This window comes from Rhincodon typus, chromosome 33 (genome assembly GCF_021869965.1).
Source record: "Rhincodon typus isolate 14 chromosome 33, sRhiTyp1.1, whole genome shotgun sequence".
NCBI classification, from domain to species: domain Eukaryota; kingdom Metazoa; phylum Chordata; class Chondrichthyes; order Orectolobiformes; family Rhincodontidae; genus Rhincodon; species Rhincodon typus.
This window is the reverse complement of record NC_063364.1, coordinates 3356904-3373433: the sequence shown is the minus strand read 5'-3', so window position 1 is coordinate 3373433 and position 16530 is coordinate 3356904. Positions and strand designations below refer to the sequence as shown.

The 16530-nt window shown below is 40.5% G+C and overlaps 1 protein-coding gene across 1 annotated transcript in view; it reads right to left on the bottom strand.

The window, feature by feature from the left end:
• The window catches only part of arnt2 (aryl-hydrocarbon receptor nuclear translocator 2), a 347885-nt gene that overhangs the window by 100349 nt on the left and 231006 nt on the right, over positions 1-16530 (bottom strand). Inside the window, exon 11 of the mRNA XM_048616062.1 lies at positions 10438-10589. Coding sequence (XP_048472019.1) covers positions 10438-10589 — 152 coding nt within the window. The remainder of the gene's footprint in view (positions 1-10437; positions 10590-16530) is intronic.

The window sequence follows — 16530 nt, the reverse complement described above, 5'->3', positions numbered from 1 at the left end:
TTCCAGGATTTTGACCAAACTACGATAGAATAGTGAGGTCTGAATGCTGTGTGACTTGGAGGGGAACATGCAGGTCCTGTTGTCCCCCTGTGCTTGCTACACTTGTCTTTCCAGGAGGTACAAGTAGCAGCTTTGGAAACAGCTGTCAAAGGAGGCTTGATGAACTACTGCAATGTATCATGGAGATGGCATACACTATTGCCATGCTGACCTGGTAGTGCAGCAACTGAATATTTAAGGTGGTGAATGGAGTGCCAGTCAATCAGGCTTTTCCTGGATGGTATCCAGTTTGAACATTGTCGGACCTGTGCACATCCAGGAAGTGGAGAGTACGCCATTGCACACAGTCTGTTTGTACCTCATTTGTGGTGGAGACTCTTTGGACAGTTAGCAGGCTAGATAGCTCTAGCCTGCTTTTAAAACCACAAATTTGTGCAGCTGGTCCAGGTAAGATTCTGGTTTATGATAATCTTCAGGCTATTGTTGCTAGGGGATTTATCTCTGGCAATGTCACTGAATGTCGCTCTTTTTGCATGCAGTCCCATCTTCACTGTCAGGGTGAGTCTGTAGGTGGCTGTACAGTCCTTACTGAAAGACAGTTGGTCCTCTCGTTTGATGGCAATGGTAGAGTGATATGTTACATAATGAGGCAATGGATTATGGTGGTGTACAATTCTGTTGCTTTTAACAGCCCTCAGACAAGTGTGGATATCCAGTTTCTAGCTACCAGATCTGTTATGAATGATCTCATTCATATGGTAGTAATCTCACTCAACTTATTGCACAAGGCAGAAAGTGGAGTTGAGGATAAGATCAACCATGATCTCACTGAATGACAGAGAAGACTTGATAGATCAAATGGCCTACTAATGCTCCAACATCTTATGATAACATAATAGAATGGTGTTCTCAGATGAAGACAGGGCTGAAACTCCATAAAACCTGTGCAACCTGTCCTACTAACAATCATGGATGTATGCATTTTGACAAGCAAATTGGTGAGGATTAGATAAAGTAGATTTTTCCCTTGTGTTAATCCTGCAACCCCAGTTTAGCAGATATGGTCTCAACTAACTGATGCTCATAAGTCCCTCTTCATGATGTACATTTGATTCCCTCCACTCAGAAGATATTCTGTAAAGTTACTATCCTTAGTGCTTTTGAGAAGCAGTATTCCACATGGAAGAATAGTGCTTCAACATTTAAGAGAAGGCAGTGTATGGTGACAAGCTGGAGGCTTCCTTGGCCACGTTTGACTTGATGCCATGATGTTCAAGGTCAGAGTCAATACAAAGGACTCCAAGACCCACTCGTTTCTATCCATTTCCACTGTGCCACTATCTCTGGCAGAACAGGCTTGGGACATTGGCTGAATGGGCTGTTCTTGGAAGTATGATCATGACAGGCTGGGGTTTGACTCATCTGTGGGAGAGTTCTCCTGATTTTAGTGGAAGCCTTTAGACGTTAGGGAGGAGGAGAACTTTGCAGAGCTGACAGGGGCAGGATGTGCATGTGTTGTGGCCAAATCCAATAACTAGGTGACACAAGGTGTCCCATCTAATTCTATTCATGTAGCAATTTCTGTAGAAGTTTGATAAATTGGAATGACTTGCTCAGCCTTTCCAGAGGACAGTTTGGAGTTATTGCCTAACTATCAATCTGGAATCACACACAGGACAAGCTGGGTTGGGATGCCAGGTTTCCTTCTCTAAAAAAACATCAGCAATAGGTTCAGAATTACTATTACTGTGGCTGGCATTTTATTCCCAGCATACTTATGTATTGTAGGATAATAGAGGGTGAACAATGAAGAAGCAGCTTTCAACACCAGCCTTGATAAAAACAGTCCCAAAATAGGTCAAGGGAGCTACAGCTCACATTTTCCCATTTCAGTTTCAATCTGGTGGCAAGGTCAGCAGCAGTGATGTAATCAAGCAAGACAAGCAGCCAATCATGTGGAAGTATTCTCCCTGACTGCAAGCCCGGAAGTAAGCACTACATTCCTTCATTGTTAATGCTTAAATCTTACAGATAAGAAAGTAAATGACTGAGACTTACACATGGGAGTAAGGCTAAAATATTATAAACAACTTTAAGAATTTTTGTTTTAACATATGGAATTTCTCATCATACAAGACATTGAACAAATAAAATTACCCTCTCAGGTTCATTCAGTAGAATGAATTTAGTTCACCATTGAACACCCAGATATACCTCATTTAACAAGGTATGACTAATTAATGACTTCTCACAACAAACCCAAGAATGGATGAGTGGACATTTTCACCAGTTCAAAGATTTTCCATTGACAGTAGTCTGAGGGGGCCTCAATAGGACATCCTGTAGAGCGCAGAATCACTGGATGAAATTTTCACGGTTCCACGCGTTTAAAGGAGAGACCAGGAGAAAATGCACTAAACTTGGTGTTGGGTCAATGCTAACACATTCCACCTCTGGGTGATCTTCCACCCAGAAGAGGGTCATCACCAGCAGAAGCTGCCCGCCTGGCAGCAGCAAGCAGCCAATCTGCTTAGTTAGCAGCCTATTTGTGGACTGACTAGGATTTTCTTACTAGCAGGTTGGCCCTCTACTGGGAACAGTCCACAGGTGCTTGGTGGCAAGTTGTCAGTGGACTGGCATAAGGGCACTACAAGGTCTCCTACCCTCAGCCCGTCCACCACAACTGTATCCATCAGTGGGCTACTCCAATTGTGAGTGTTCTTTAGTTCCTACCTCCCAACCACAGGATGGCATTTCAACTTTGTTTTTTTTTATTTTACTAAATTGAATACCTCTCCAGAGCTCGCGTCAAGATGGAGGTGTCCATGTAATTTCTTTCTGCAGCGGGTCAGGGAACCATCAGTCATCCTTAATTGTAAGGTGGTAGCCTCTTAATTGGCCATCTCTGCAAAGATATCCCAGGCAAGTATCCTGACAACTAATGTGGACTTGAGATCTAGAAATGGTCACAAATCTCTCCTTCTCTTCAAAAGAAACTGGAAGATGACCTTGCAAGTCTTTAGAACTATGGAAGGCCTTGATACAGTAGATATCAAGAATATGGTTCTATCAGTAGAAAAGAAGAAAGGTATTTATTTTAATATAAAAGTCAGTAAGAAACCAAATAAGGAATTCAGAAATTTTTTTTTGGCCAGAGAGTGTTGAGAATGTGTAAGTCGTGACCACAGGGAGTGGTTGAGGACACTGATATTTATACAGTTAAGGGGAAGCTAATTCAGTGTTTCAGGAAAAAGGGAACAGAGGTTATTCAGAGGCCAGTGATGGAAAGAGACTCAAATAGAGAATAAGAAGCCGCATGAAATGGTGAGGATGAATGGTTTCTGTGCAATATATTCTATTCCAGCACAATCAGATTCTGTATTTAATTGGCCAGAGAAGCCATTCCACTCAAGCCCTGAGGGTTCATGTGAAGAATACAAGTGGAGCTGAAATTAAGGCATCATGCATGCTGACAAATCAATTCCTCCCTGCCCTGACACTTGCTTCCTCCATAGCATTTTGTCCAATTTTGGCTCCACCTGCTTTATCCCGCCAGGGCCCCACTGCTTTGGCTTTGCTCCCATTGAGGGAAATTATTGCAGGATGTTGAACTGAAGAAAGTCAGCACACAGTAGGCAAAGATTGCTAGAATAACAATGACCTGAAGCAATGAAAGATTATAGAAATGTAAACAGGTACTCAAAGTGTGTAAGAGAGACATATTAGGAAAAGCAAAATGATGAAGAGAGAAGGAAATTGCAGAGTAATAAATTATAGCGGGAGAAAATAAAGAGAGCTTGGGTGCACCAACTTGCTTTTATCTACTGTTTTATATTGCTGTAAAGCAGCTCCAAGCATGTTTCAGAGAAAATTTCATGCCAAACTCTATGAAATTGTAGGAGAGGTGAAAGAGACATGTTTTAAGGAATGCTACAAGGAGGAAAGAAACAGAGCAGTGGAGAGACAAAGGGAGGCAATTCCATAGCTAAGGGTCTAGCTAACTGAAGGCATCACTGTCAATACAGGGGGAAAAGAAACCACGGATACACAAGAAACCAGAATTGAAGGAATGTGTGGAGGATTTTTAGGCTGTTGATAGGGAGATATAATGTCATGGAGGGGCATGAACACAAAGATGCACATTTTAAAAAATGTAGAGCAGTGAGCACAATCATGATGACTAAATTGTACTTGGTGTAAATCAATGTATGGACAGAGCTTTGTGATAAGCTAAAGTTTATCATGTTAAACATGATAAGGTTTGCAGGGATGGGAAACTGAAAAAATGAGCACAGACAGGCAATATGAAATAATTCATGGCAAGAGATCAATAGAAATGCAGAGAGAGAGAGAGGCTGATTAAAAAAAAAATGAAAATAAACAGCAAGGGAAGAGCAACGCAGGCACTGGAAATTCAAAAGATTTATTTTTCATGCTTTCTTAAGTTTCTGAAGTAGTCCTATATATTGGGTCCCTCCAAATAATTGACAAAATTCTTCTGGCCACAATGTTCACTAATAAGAAAACACAAAGTCCTCCCAGTCTAGAACTATGAAACCAACCCAGTTCTGGACTTACAGGTCTCAGGTCTGGAAACATCCAGTTTTGTTCTTACTGAAAAGCAGAAGCCTCAAGCAACAGTTTTAAGGCTTTTCCAAGAAACACAAGTATAAGAATCATACCTCGAATAGCTTACTCTACTTCTCAAACTAGCCAGAAGCAAATGCATGAAATGTCTGTTAGAAGATTTCTTTCAAAAACAAACAAAAAATACAGATATTTTCCATTTCATAAATGAGAGAACTTTAAAGAACTGTTAAACGCTTGACTCAAGCCAAAATGTCAATCTGCAGAGTCACAAATTTAAGTTAACCAATTAAAATAATCCCATCATACAGTTTTCTTGAAAACACTATACCACATGTAATATATGGTAATATTCCAAGGAGGTTATTTTGAACTTCCATTCTGTCAAAATGTTGTGAAAGGCATGCTATAATAACCACAAACCTGATCTAATGCTATGCTACATTAGTCATCGGGAACCAATAGTTGGATCACTAGGCAGGAGCCAACAAAATTCTGATTACCCAAAAGTTATTTGAAAGAAACAAGTTACGTAATGTTCTAACTAAATATTAAGAAAATAACTTCTCATAAGTTTACTTGGAATAAATTAAGGACATGCACAGGGAGTCATGTTCTGTGTAAAATTAGTTTTCATTACTTATCTTTCCTTAATGGTATGCAACAAGGTTTCACAAGGATTGGCATTCATAGAATCTGTTAAAAAGTTTCTCCATATATAATTAAATAATTCTCAAATCAAGATCAAAGGGACTATATAAACTAAAATTAGCTCCTTGCATTATATTGTGTTGTTTATGTTAGCATTCTTACACAAGCTGAACTGTTATCATAATCTAAATTAACTTCAAAAGGTCATGGTCACTATTTTTTTGACAAAACAATTCTAAAACACATGGTAGATGATTACAGCATAAAGAAAGTATTCTGTTATAATCTGATCACATAAATTCACTGGAACAAAGCAGCAAGTGAGGTCAGGTTATAACAGTATTATAGGATTGAACAGTTCATTGAGAAACTCATGTTTTGTGTCACCAATAAGACAGTTCATGTTTTATTTTCTTGAATGTCCCATTAATCCTCCTACCTCAGAGATACATTTGAGCCTGGACTGTTAACGTTTCTCGTTAGAGTCATAAAGCCATAGAGAGCTACACCCAAAAAAGAAAGAATCCTTTGGCCTAGTCTATTGTATCTCCCATCAAAACTAAAACTCTCCAGCCCAGGGAACGTACTGGTAAATCTCCTCTGCACCCTCTCCAGTGCAAACACATCCCTCCAGGACTGCACATAATACACTTTTATACAGTTCCAACATAACTTCGCTGCTCTTAAACACTATGCTTCAGCTAATAAAGGCAAGTATCCCACATGTCTTCTTAAATACTTTATCTGCCTGCCTGGCTATTTTAAGCGACTGGTGGACATGCACACAAATTTCCCTCTGATTGTTATAGCTTCCAAGGGTCCTACCGTTCATCATGTATTCCCTTGCTTTGTGTGTCCTGCCCAAGTGTATCACTTCCCATTTATCCTGACTGAATTCCATTTGCCACTGATCAGCCCATCTGACCAGCCCATCTATATTCTCTTATCTAAAGCTTTTCTCCTCAGCCCACCAATTTTCGTACCATCCGCAAACTTACTGATCAATCCTCCTACACACAAGTCTAAACTGTTTATATATACCACAAACAGCAACGCCCACAACACTGATTGCTGCAGATCCCCACTGGACACAGGCTACCAGTCACAAAAACATCCTCAACCACCACCCCCTGGATCCATTAGCCAATTACCTTGGATCCCGTGGGTTCTTAGCTTTGCTATGAGTCTCCCATGCGGGACTTTATCAAAAGCTTTGTTGAAATCCAAGTAGACTACATCAGATGCATTGATCTAATTTAAACATTTGGTCACCTCTTTGAAAAATTCAGTCAAGTTGGTCAGACATCACATCCCCTTAACAAAACCATGCTGACTGTTCTTGATTAATCCCTGCCTCTCCAAGTGCAGATTAATTCTATCCTTTGGAATTGCTTCCTATAGTTTCCCCACCACTGAGGTTAGACCGACTAACTTGTAGTTTCCTGGTTTATTCCTTGCTGCCCTCATGAACAACAGTACCACACTGGCTGTCTTGCGGTCCTCTGGCACCTCTTCTGTGGCCAGAGAGTATTTGAAAATTATTGCCAGCGTCGCTGTTATTTCCTTCCTTGCCTCACTTGACAACCTGGGATTCATTTCATCCTGGCCCGGAGATTTATCTACCTTTAAGCCTGCCAGTTAACTCAGAACCTCTTCTCTGTCTGTGCTAATTTCTTAAAGCATATAACAGTCCTTCTCCCTGATTTCTATATCCATGTTGGACCTCTCACTTGTGGACACTGACAATTTACATATATAGCCGTACCTGTGTGCTCTGGCTCCATGAACAAATTACCACTGTGTTCCTTAATGGGCTCTACTCTTTCCCTAGTTATCCTTTTATCCTAATGTACTTGTAAAATGACTTCAGATTTTCCCTGATTTTACCCACCATTATCCTTTCACACCCCTTTTTGCTCTCCTCATTTCCTTTTTAAGTATCCACTTGCACATTCTGTCCTCCTCCAGGATCTCTGCTGTTTTGAGTGTTCAATATCTGCCATAAGCTTCCCATTTTCTCCTTATCCAATCCTGTTTATCTCTTGATATCCACAGTTCACTGGATTTGTTGGTCCCACCCTTTATCTCTATCGGAACATCTTTATTTCAAGGGTCCATTCTTTTATATTAATCTTTCATGGGATGCAAGGTTTGCCAGCTAGTCCAACATTTATCGTCCATTCCTAATAGCCCTTGGGAAGGTGGAGATGAAGCTGGCTTCTTGAACAACAGTGGTCATGTGCTGTAGGTACATTGGTAGTGCTGTTAGGAGGGGAGTTCCAGGATTTTGAACAAGTGTGAATAGTGATATAGTCCCAAATCAGGAGGATGTGTGGCTTGACGAGAACTTGAGAGTTGTGGTGTTTCCATACACCAGCTGCTGTGTAGTAAAGATTATGAGAGGTACTGTTGAAGCAGACTGGGAAAGTTGCTGCAGTGATTTTGTAAATGATACAAACTACTGCCACTGTGCATGGGTGGAGGACAGAATGAATGTTGAAGATAGTGAATGGTGCCAATCAAATGGGCAGCTTTGACCTGGATGGTGTCAGGTTCCTTGATTGTTGGCAGAGGCATATTCATCCAGGCATGTGGGCAGCATTCCATCACACACCTGATTTGTGAAGTATAGTGAAAAGTTTTGTTTTGCGTGCAGTACAGGCAGATCATGACTACAAAGATCATAGGGTGATTGAACAGAGTGAGAAATACAAGTCACAGCTGCAAAGAGGGTGTACAAAAAGCAAGATCGACATTAGATTTGAAATTTGAAACGTTCATTCACAAGTCTAAAAAACAAACAGCGGGGAAGAAGCTGTTCTTGAACCTGTTGGTACGTGCGTTTAAGCTTTTGTATCTTCTTCCTCGTGGAAGAGGTTGGAAGAGATTATAACTGGGGTGGGAGGGTTCATTGAAGATGTTGGCTAACTTTTTGAGGCAGAGAGAAGTGTAGAGGGAGTCAATGGATGGAAAGTCGGCTTGCTTGATGGTCTGGACTGTGTTCACTGCTTTCTGCAGTTTGTGGTGGTCCTGGGCAAAGCAATTGCCGTACTAAGCTGTGATGCATCTAGGTAGAATGCTTTCTATGGTGCATCTATAAAAGTTGGTGGGAGTCCTTATGAACATGTCAAATTTCCTTCAGTGTCTAAGGTTTTACAGTAGATTTGTAGCTCGGGTTGTGGATGTTGTAGTTGGTTGGCTTGCCGAGCTGGTTTGTTGTTCTGCAGGCGTTTCATTACCCTGCTGGGTAACATCATCAGCTCAGCGAGCCAACCAACCACAACATCCACAACCCGAGCTACAAATCTACTCTAAAAGCCTTAGAGACCTATGAGCAAAGCACGCTCAAATTGGCACGAGCTGATGATGTTACCCAGCAGGGTAATGAAACATCTGTGGAACAACAAACCAGCTCAGCGAGCCAACCAACCACAACTTCCTTCAGTATAAACTAATGAAATAGTAATACAATACATACAGACACAGAGTAAAAATAGAAATGAAAGAGGAGCACCAGCATCAGTGTGTAAAGAAAAGCATATGAGAATGAACTTTCTGAAGAAATTTCTGAAGAAGGGTCCCGACCCAAAACGTCAACTTTCCTACTCCTCTGATGCTGCCTGACCTGCTGTGTTCCTCCAGCTCCACACTGTGTTTTTTGTGAAAAAATGTTTGCCTGAAATTTGCCGATCTTGCCATGTAAAGAGCTGCTGATGACTGAGTGTGGAAGACTGGCACATTCCAAGTTCCAGGGCTTTGTGTTATGCAATATGCTAAAGCATGTGGCAGTCACTGAAAAGCCTCAGTGAGGAACGGCCACAGACTAAAGCCTTCCCACCACAGGACTCACTGAAAATTGTATGAGACCCCTTTACTGAAATCATCAGAGAATGATCACAGAAATCACCAGAAATTTAACAAAATTACAATTTTTTACCAAAAATAAATGAGTAATGACATGCATTAGACAATCTACTGTAATGAAAGAAACTGATCTATGCTATGCTTTACATATTAACAAAGTTGAACTACTATACATTGTATTTGTATAATATTTATGAGAAAAGTGTACTTCTCAAAAAAATTATACCAAGTAACAGACACCTCAATGGCAAGGCCATTCCAGCATTTTTGTCCTTTTGAAAATGTGCGTCGTGGGGATGCACCTGGAAGGGAAAAGTCAATGAAGCAGCATTTGAAAAGCAGTAAAGGTGGAAATCATAGTTATAGTAAAGCTAGTCCCATTGGTTATTCAATGGGTACTGTAAAACATCTGAAATCATTCACCTCTTATTAACTTACAATAAAATGTAGTAAGTATGCATTCTAAGTTTCAAAGAATGTGGATGGGAGCAGGTCCGTTATAAACAAACGTGAAATACTGTACATTCCAGCTAGATCCAGGAAATTTTAGTCTCCAGAATTTAGCTTATGATGGTGAGTGTCGATAAACCAGCAATTTTCCACAACTATAGAAATCAGGTACAAAAACACTGCTTAGAGCATTCAAAGTGAGAGAATACTTTGACATATTCATTCCTTGAACCTTTGCCACTTAGAAAGCACATCTGAATTTCAATAAACTACCCTCATTTTTGTACAAAATGAATTATGGACAAAAAAACCCATCTACTTGTCTGTAACCCACTGCCACACCATGCCACCCTACGGTGGTCACTCTACCCAGTGTCAGGTGACGACGGTCACGACCACAATGCTGAATGGCAAAGGTCCTCACCCCTAGTGCTGTGTGGTGATCACAACCCTCAGCAAATCATTTGTTTCTTTACCTGACGTTGTCATTACCCAGTGCCCTGCACCATCAACCTTTTGCCATTTAATCACTCCTGAATGTAACCCAATCATAGATCCTCGTTTTTATTCCTTGGTCAACTCCACCTTTTCCTGTCTTGTAAAGAAACTATTCCAACACTAAGCATTCTCAGTTCTGATAAAAGATTGTCAATGTTAACTCTGTTACGCTCTTCATAGATCTGTCAGACCTGTTGAACATGTGTAGCGTTTTCTATTTTTATCTCATAATAAATAAAACTATTCTCATGTAAATTACTAATAAAATTGACTGGGGTTTGATTAATTAAAAGAGTTTAAATATATTCTACATATTTTAGTTCACTTTATACTATTCTAACTTGGCTACATCATAGCAAAACATACCATTAAACTACAGACACTTACTTTACATTGGTGTTGGTGCAGATAATATATTCAATTTCATCTGAATAGGGATTTTGGAAAGTAAAACTGCTTGTCCTTATCCATAGCCAATCTCTGCTTTTGGTTCGGAAACGGTACATCACTGACAGCACCTGCCCTTTCAATTTCACGACCTTGAGAAAAGAAAACAATGATTAAATATATACAGCATATTCCAAGATAAATGGATATGAACTAACGGACAATGCAGAATATCAATTTACACACAAACATATGACTAAGATGACATGGATTTCGCTTGTACAATACTCTGCTTTGGTTTCATGTAAAAATATTGTACCAATTGTTTTGGTATTTGGTATCCTCACACAGTGAGTGATAGTGATGCTTTGGAAAGGGCACAATGTAGGTATGCTTGCTTAGTTTCCAGCATAAAGTAACTTGTTTATTAAGATGGGGTAAAACAGCCAGGTCTCTACACTTTGGAGACATGGGTGGAAATCTGAATGAAAGGTTTACAATGAAGTGATTAGATCATGTTTCAGTTGGTAGTTTGTTCCATTTGAATAGGTTTGGAATGAGCATGGGTCATAATGTTATATCTACAAGCCCAAATGCTGGTTAGATTATCAGGGAATTTTTCTTCCAAAAGGTCAACTATTTTCTTGCAGGAACAAATTGCCAACCGGCATACTGGATGTTGAATTAATAACTTCCTGAAAGTGAATCAGAATCTGTTTCTGGCTGGGTGGAGATCACCTCAAAAAAAACACTAGGTGCTTCAAGGAATTACTGAGGCCAGAGCGGCTTCCTGGACTAGTTCTAATCACATAGTGGAGTCATGTCAAATTTTCCAAATGTTCCACCCAAAATTAAGCTTGGTTTTTAGGCCTGATTTTCTCTTACAAGTGGTTACATAGATATGAACTGGATGGAGAGTATATATTTGTATGGAACAGGTGAAATGGATCAGAACTTGTTCCTGTCTTTCACTGTTTGGATGATTATTTGTGCTTTTGATCCGAAACAATGCGGTCAACAATAGCCTTTTTGGATGCAATAATTTTTTTCAGATAGCTCTAGAAAAAACTGGTGGTATAAGGTGTTAAACCCTTTATTTACCATTCAATATATTCAACTGTGGCTCACATGATCATTTTTTGATCAGCAACAGAAAGACTCCTGGTTAGTTTAAGTTAAATCACACATGTGAAGTGAAAGTCACCATACTCCCAGAGACCATAGGCTGCTTTCTCATTATTAAAGAGGTGACTGATGGGTAGTTTAACCTGAGGTCTCCATACTTCAAGCGAGGGATAATTTTGGTAACATAGGGTCACCTCAACCAGTACGAGAGTTGAAGCTGCACTGTGGCATCATTCTGCATCACAAGTCAGTCAGCCAATTCTTAACAAGCAAGCATTGAGTGCCCTCACTACTTTACAGTGGTTGAAGGTTAATACAAAACTACAATACCATACAATGGAAAACATAGGAATGGGAATGGAGTGATCTTTATCAGAGGAAGCCACACATCTACACAATTAAATAGTAAGCTTACAAGGCAATTCATCACTTCTCAGCTGGCCAATTGATAGACCCAACAGAGGAAAATATATTCTATTATATCAAGATCACTGGAAAATACAAAGGATTTTGTAAACTGTCTCCAAGGCCGGTAGCAGCTTTAGAAGAGGGCTTCCCAAGAATTGGAAGTCCTGTAGTCCAACATGATGACCAGAGGAATCCAAAGAGTGACTGCAAGGTCCACATGGGGTTACCCATTATGAAACTTGCAACTGATTTTTTGTGCAAATTTTCTTACCTTTGAAACTCTAAGCCTTTTGTTGAAACACCTAGCAATTTTCCTACATAATCATTATTCATGTGGAGTTCAGATAGTGAATGTATACAGATTATTTGAGGGGGCATCATAGTCAAAAATGTGATCCTGTCCTTAGAGGCACCCAGATGCACACACTTCCTAAAGGAGGATCACTTACAAGAACCCTCCAACCCAGGACTGTTCAGTACAAAATCAGTTGTCCATCTACACTTTTTCAAACCACCCTACTTAAGGAAAGACAAGGTAATAGCTTCCTGATTACTACCTACTGTGCTCCTTTGTCTGATGCATTAGTACTCACTCACATTGAACCACCACAGAGGAAGCACTGAGCATGGAGCACTGAATGTATGCTGGATGGTTTACCTCAATATCCATCACCAAGAGTGGCTTGGTACCAGCACTACTGACTGTGCTGAGTCCTAAGAAAATTAGTTAGAGACTGGGTCTGCAGCAAGTGGTGAGGGAACTAAGAAGAGGGAAAAAAACGCTTGACCTCATCCTCGCCAATCTACCCACAGCAGATGAATTTGTCCACGGCATTATCAGAAGGAGTACCACCGCATAGTCATTGCAGAGACAAAATGTTGTAAACACATTGCGGATACTCTCCATCATGTGTGTGGCACTACCATCGTGTTAAATGGGCTTAGACTTCGAACAGATCTAACAACTCAAAAGCTGTCTATCAGCAGAATTGTACTCAACGACAATCTACCAGTTCATGGCCCCTCTCTACCATAATCATCAAACCAGGAGATCAATTCTGGATCAAAGAAGAGCGCTTAAAACATCCCAGCAGCAGCACCAGGCGTACATATAAAAAATGTGTCGTCATGGTGAAGCTACAACATAAGAACACTTGCACGTCAAACAGCAAAAGCACTAGCCCTGGACAGGGCTAACTGATCCTACAAATGACAGTTCAAATCTAAGCTTGGCATTCCTAGCACATCCAATCATGAATAGGGGAGGACAATTCAATGCCTAACAATAGTAGGGTAGTTCCGCAAATGTCCCCGATTTCAACCATGGATATGCCCAGCCCATTTGTGCAAAAGACAAAGCTGAAGCACTGGTGTTCATCTTCAGCAGAAAGTGTTAAGTGGACGATCCATGTCATCATTCTCCCGAGATCCCCAGCATCACAGATGCTAGTATTAAACAATTTGATTCACTATCTATGATATCAATGAAATAGCTCAAGGTGCTGAATAGTGCAAAGACTAAGGGCCCTGACAACAGCAACAGTACTGAAGACCTGTGCTCCAGAATCTGTTGCATTCGTGGCAAAGCTGTTCCATTGCACGGAGATCTACCTAGCAAGATGGAAAATTGTCCGGGTATGTCTTGTCCTCCAAAAGCAGAACAACAAATCGAGCTGAGCGAAATACTGGCTCATCAATCTACTGGAAGTAATGGAAGGTGTTGTCAACATTGCTATCAAGCAGGACTAGCAATAGAATAACCTGCTCACTGATACTCAATTTGAGTTCCAACAGGCCCACACAGCTCCTTACCTCATTATAGCCTTGGTCCTAAAGGGGACAAGAGAGGTGAACTCCAGAAGTGATTTAAAGTGACTGCCCTTGATGCCAAGGTGGTATTGGGCATTAAGGAGCCCAAGCAAAATCAGAGTCAATGGGATTTACAGGAAAACTCTCTGTCATACCTAGCACAAAGAAAGATTGGTTGCTGGAGGTCAATTATCTCAGTCCAAGGATATAGCTGCAGAAGTAGTTATGGTAATTAGCAAAATATTATAGGCACAAACATCTTTAACTGCTTCAACAACCATCCCTCCATAAGGTCAAAAGTGGAGATGTTCATTGATGCGGTGAAGGAACAATATCACAGTCATAATACCATAGAGGAGGAATTTCTAATGTGCATACAGAGGAACCAAGTACAGAACAAGTCATGCTAGAAGGGGTATTGTGCAATGAGAAAGGAATAATGAGTAATGTAGTTGTGAGAAAGCCCTTGGGGATGAGTGACCATAATGCGATAGAATTCTTCATCAAGATGGAGAGTGAGATAGTCGATTCTAAGACTAATATCCTGAATCTCAATAAGGGTAACAAGAATGATATGAGGCTTGAGTTGGCTATGATGGATTGGGAAATGTTACTGAAAGTAATGGAAGTGGATAGACAATGGCAAACATTCAAAGGGCAAATGGGTGAGTGCAGAGACAGTTGTAAAACCATAGTTTATGAGGGAAGTTAGAGACAGTATGAGATGCAAAAAAGAAGGCATACAAATTTGTGAAAAAAAAAAGACCTGAGGAATAGAAACAGTTTAGAAGTCAGCAAAGGAGGACCAAGGGACTGGTTAAAAAAGGGAAAATAGAGTTTGAGGGTGAGCTCGAGGGGAACATAAGAACTGACTGTAAAAGTTTCTACAGGTGTTTAGGTAGAAAATGTATGGTGAAAACTGATGTTTTACTGTCACAAATGGCCAATGAACTACATTCATACTTCACTTCTGTCTTCATAAAGAAGGACATAAATAACGTTACAGAAATAATGGGGATCACAGGGTTTAGTGAGAGGGAGGAACTGAAGACAATCTGTGTTCGTACAGAAATGGTGTTGGAGAAATTGATGGGATTGAACGCTGATGTATCTCCAGGGCCTGATAATCTACATTCCAGAGTACTTAAGGAAATAATATTGGAAGGCCTAGAAATAGTGAATGCATTGATGGTCATCTTCCAAGATTCTTTCGACTCTGGAACAGTTTCTACAGATCGGAGGGTTGCTCATGTAACTCCACTATTTAAAAATGAAAGCATGGCAAAAACAGGAAATTACAAACTAGTGAGTCTGATGTAGGTGATGGAGAAGATGCTAGGGTCCATTATCAAGGATTCTACAGCACAGCCGTAAGAATACAGTGATAGAATCACACACAGTCAGCATGGATTTAACAAAGGGAAAATCATGCTTGACAAGTGTACTGGAATTCTTCGAGAGTGTAATTAGTAGAGTTGGTCAGGGGGAGCCAGTGGATGTAGTTTATTTGGACTTTCAGAAGGCTTTTGACAAAGTCCCACATAAGAGATTGATGTATAAAATTAAAGCATATGGTATTGGGGGTAATGTGTTGAGATGGGTAGTAAATTGGTTAGTAGACAAGAAACAAAGAGTGGAACAAATGGGTCTTTTTCTGAATGACAGGCAGTGATGAGTACTTAGGGATTGGTACCAGGACTCAGGCTATTCACAATATAGGTTAATAATTTATTTCAGATGTTGCATTATGATTTGGAGAGGCTGAGTGAATGGGCAAATGTATGGCAGATGAAGGATGATGTAGATAAATGTGAGATTATCCACTTTGGTAGAAAAAATAGGAAGGCAGATTATTTTTTGAATGGCTGTAAATTGAGAGGGGAATGTTTAACAAGAATGGTGTGTCCTTGTGCACCAATTGCTGAAAGTGAGTGAGTAGGTGGAGCAGGCAGTAAAGGCGGCAAACTACATGTTGGCCTTCATTGTGAGAGGACTTAAGTACAGGAACAAGGATGTCTTACTGCATTTATACAGGGCATTGTTGAGGCTGCACCGGAATACATGGTGCAGTTTTGGTCTCCTTCTCTGGGGACGAGTGTTTCTGCCATACAGGGAGTGCAGTAAGGGTTTACCAAATTGATTCCTGGGATAACAAGGTGCAGAGCTGGATGAACACAGCAGGCCAAGCAGCATCAGAGGAGCAGGAAAGCTGACGTTTCGGGCCTAGACCCTTCTTCAGAAATCAGAGATTCCTGGGATGACGGCTTAGACGAATGTAGAGAGATTGAGTTTGTTGGAATTTTATTCACTGACTTTAGAAGAATGAGGGAGAATCGCATAGAAACCTATAAAATTCTAACAAGACTTACATTGTAGGAAGCATGTTTCAAATGGTGGAACAGCCAAGAACCAGGTGTCATTGTTTAAGGATAAGGGGTAAGTGTTTTAGGACTGACATAAGGAGAATTGTCATCATCCAGAAAGTGGTGAGCCTGTGGAATTCACTACCACAGGAAGTGATTGAGGCCAAAACATTATGTGTTTTCAAGGAGGAGGTACATATTGTTCTTGTGGCTCAAGGGATACTGATGACGGACGGCGACGGGGTGGGGAGGGGGAATGGTGTGATCAGCCATGATCATATTGAATGGTGGAGCAGGCTTGAGGGGTAAATGGCCTACTCCTTGTTTCTATGATAACTGCACAATGTCAGCAGTATTTGCAACTCCCCAGATGCTGAAACAGTCCATT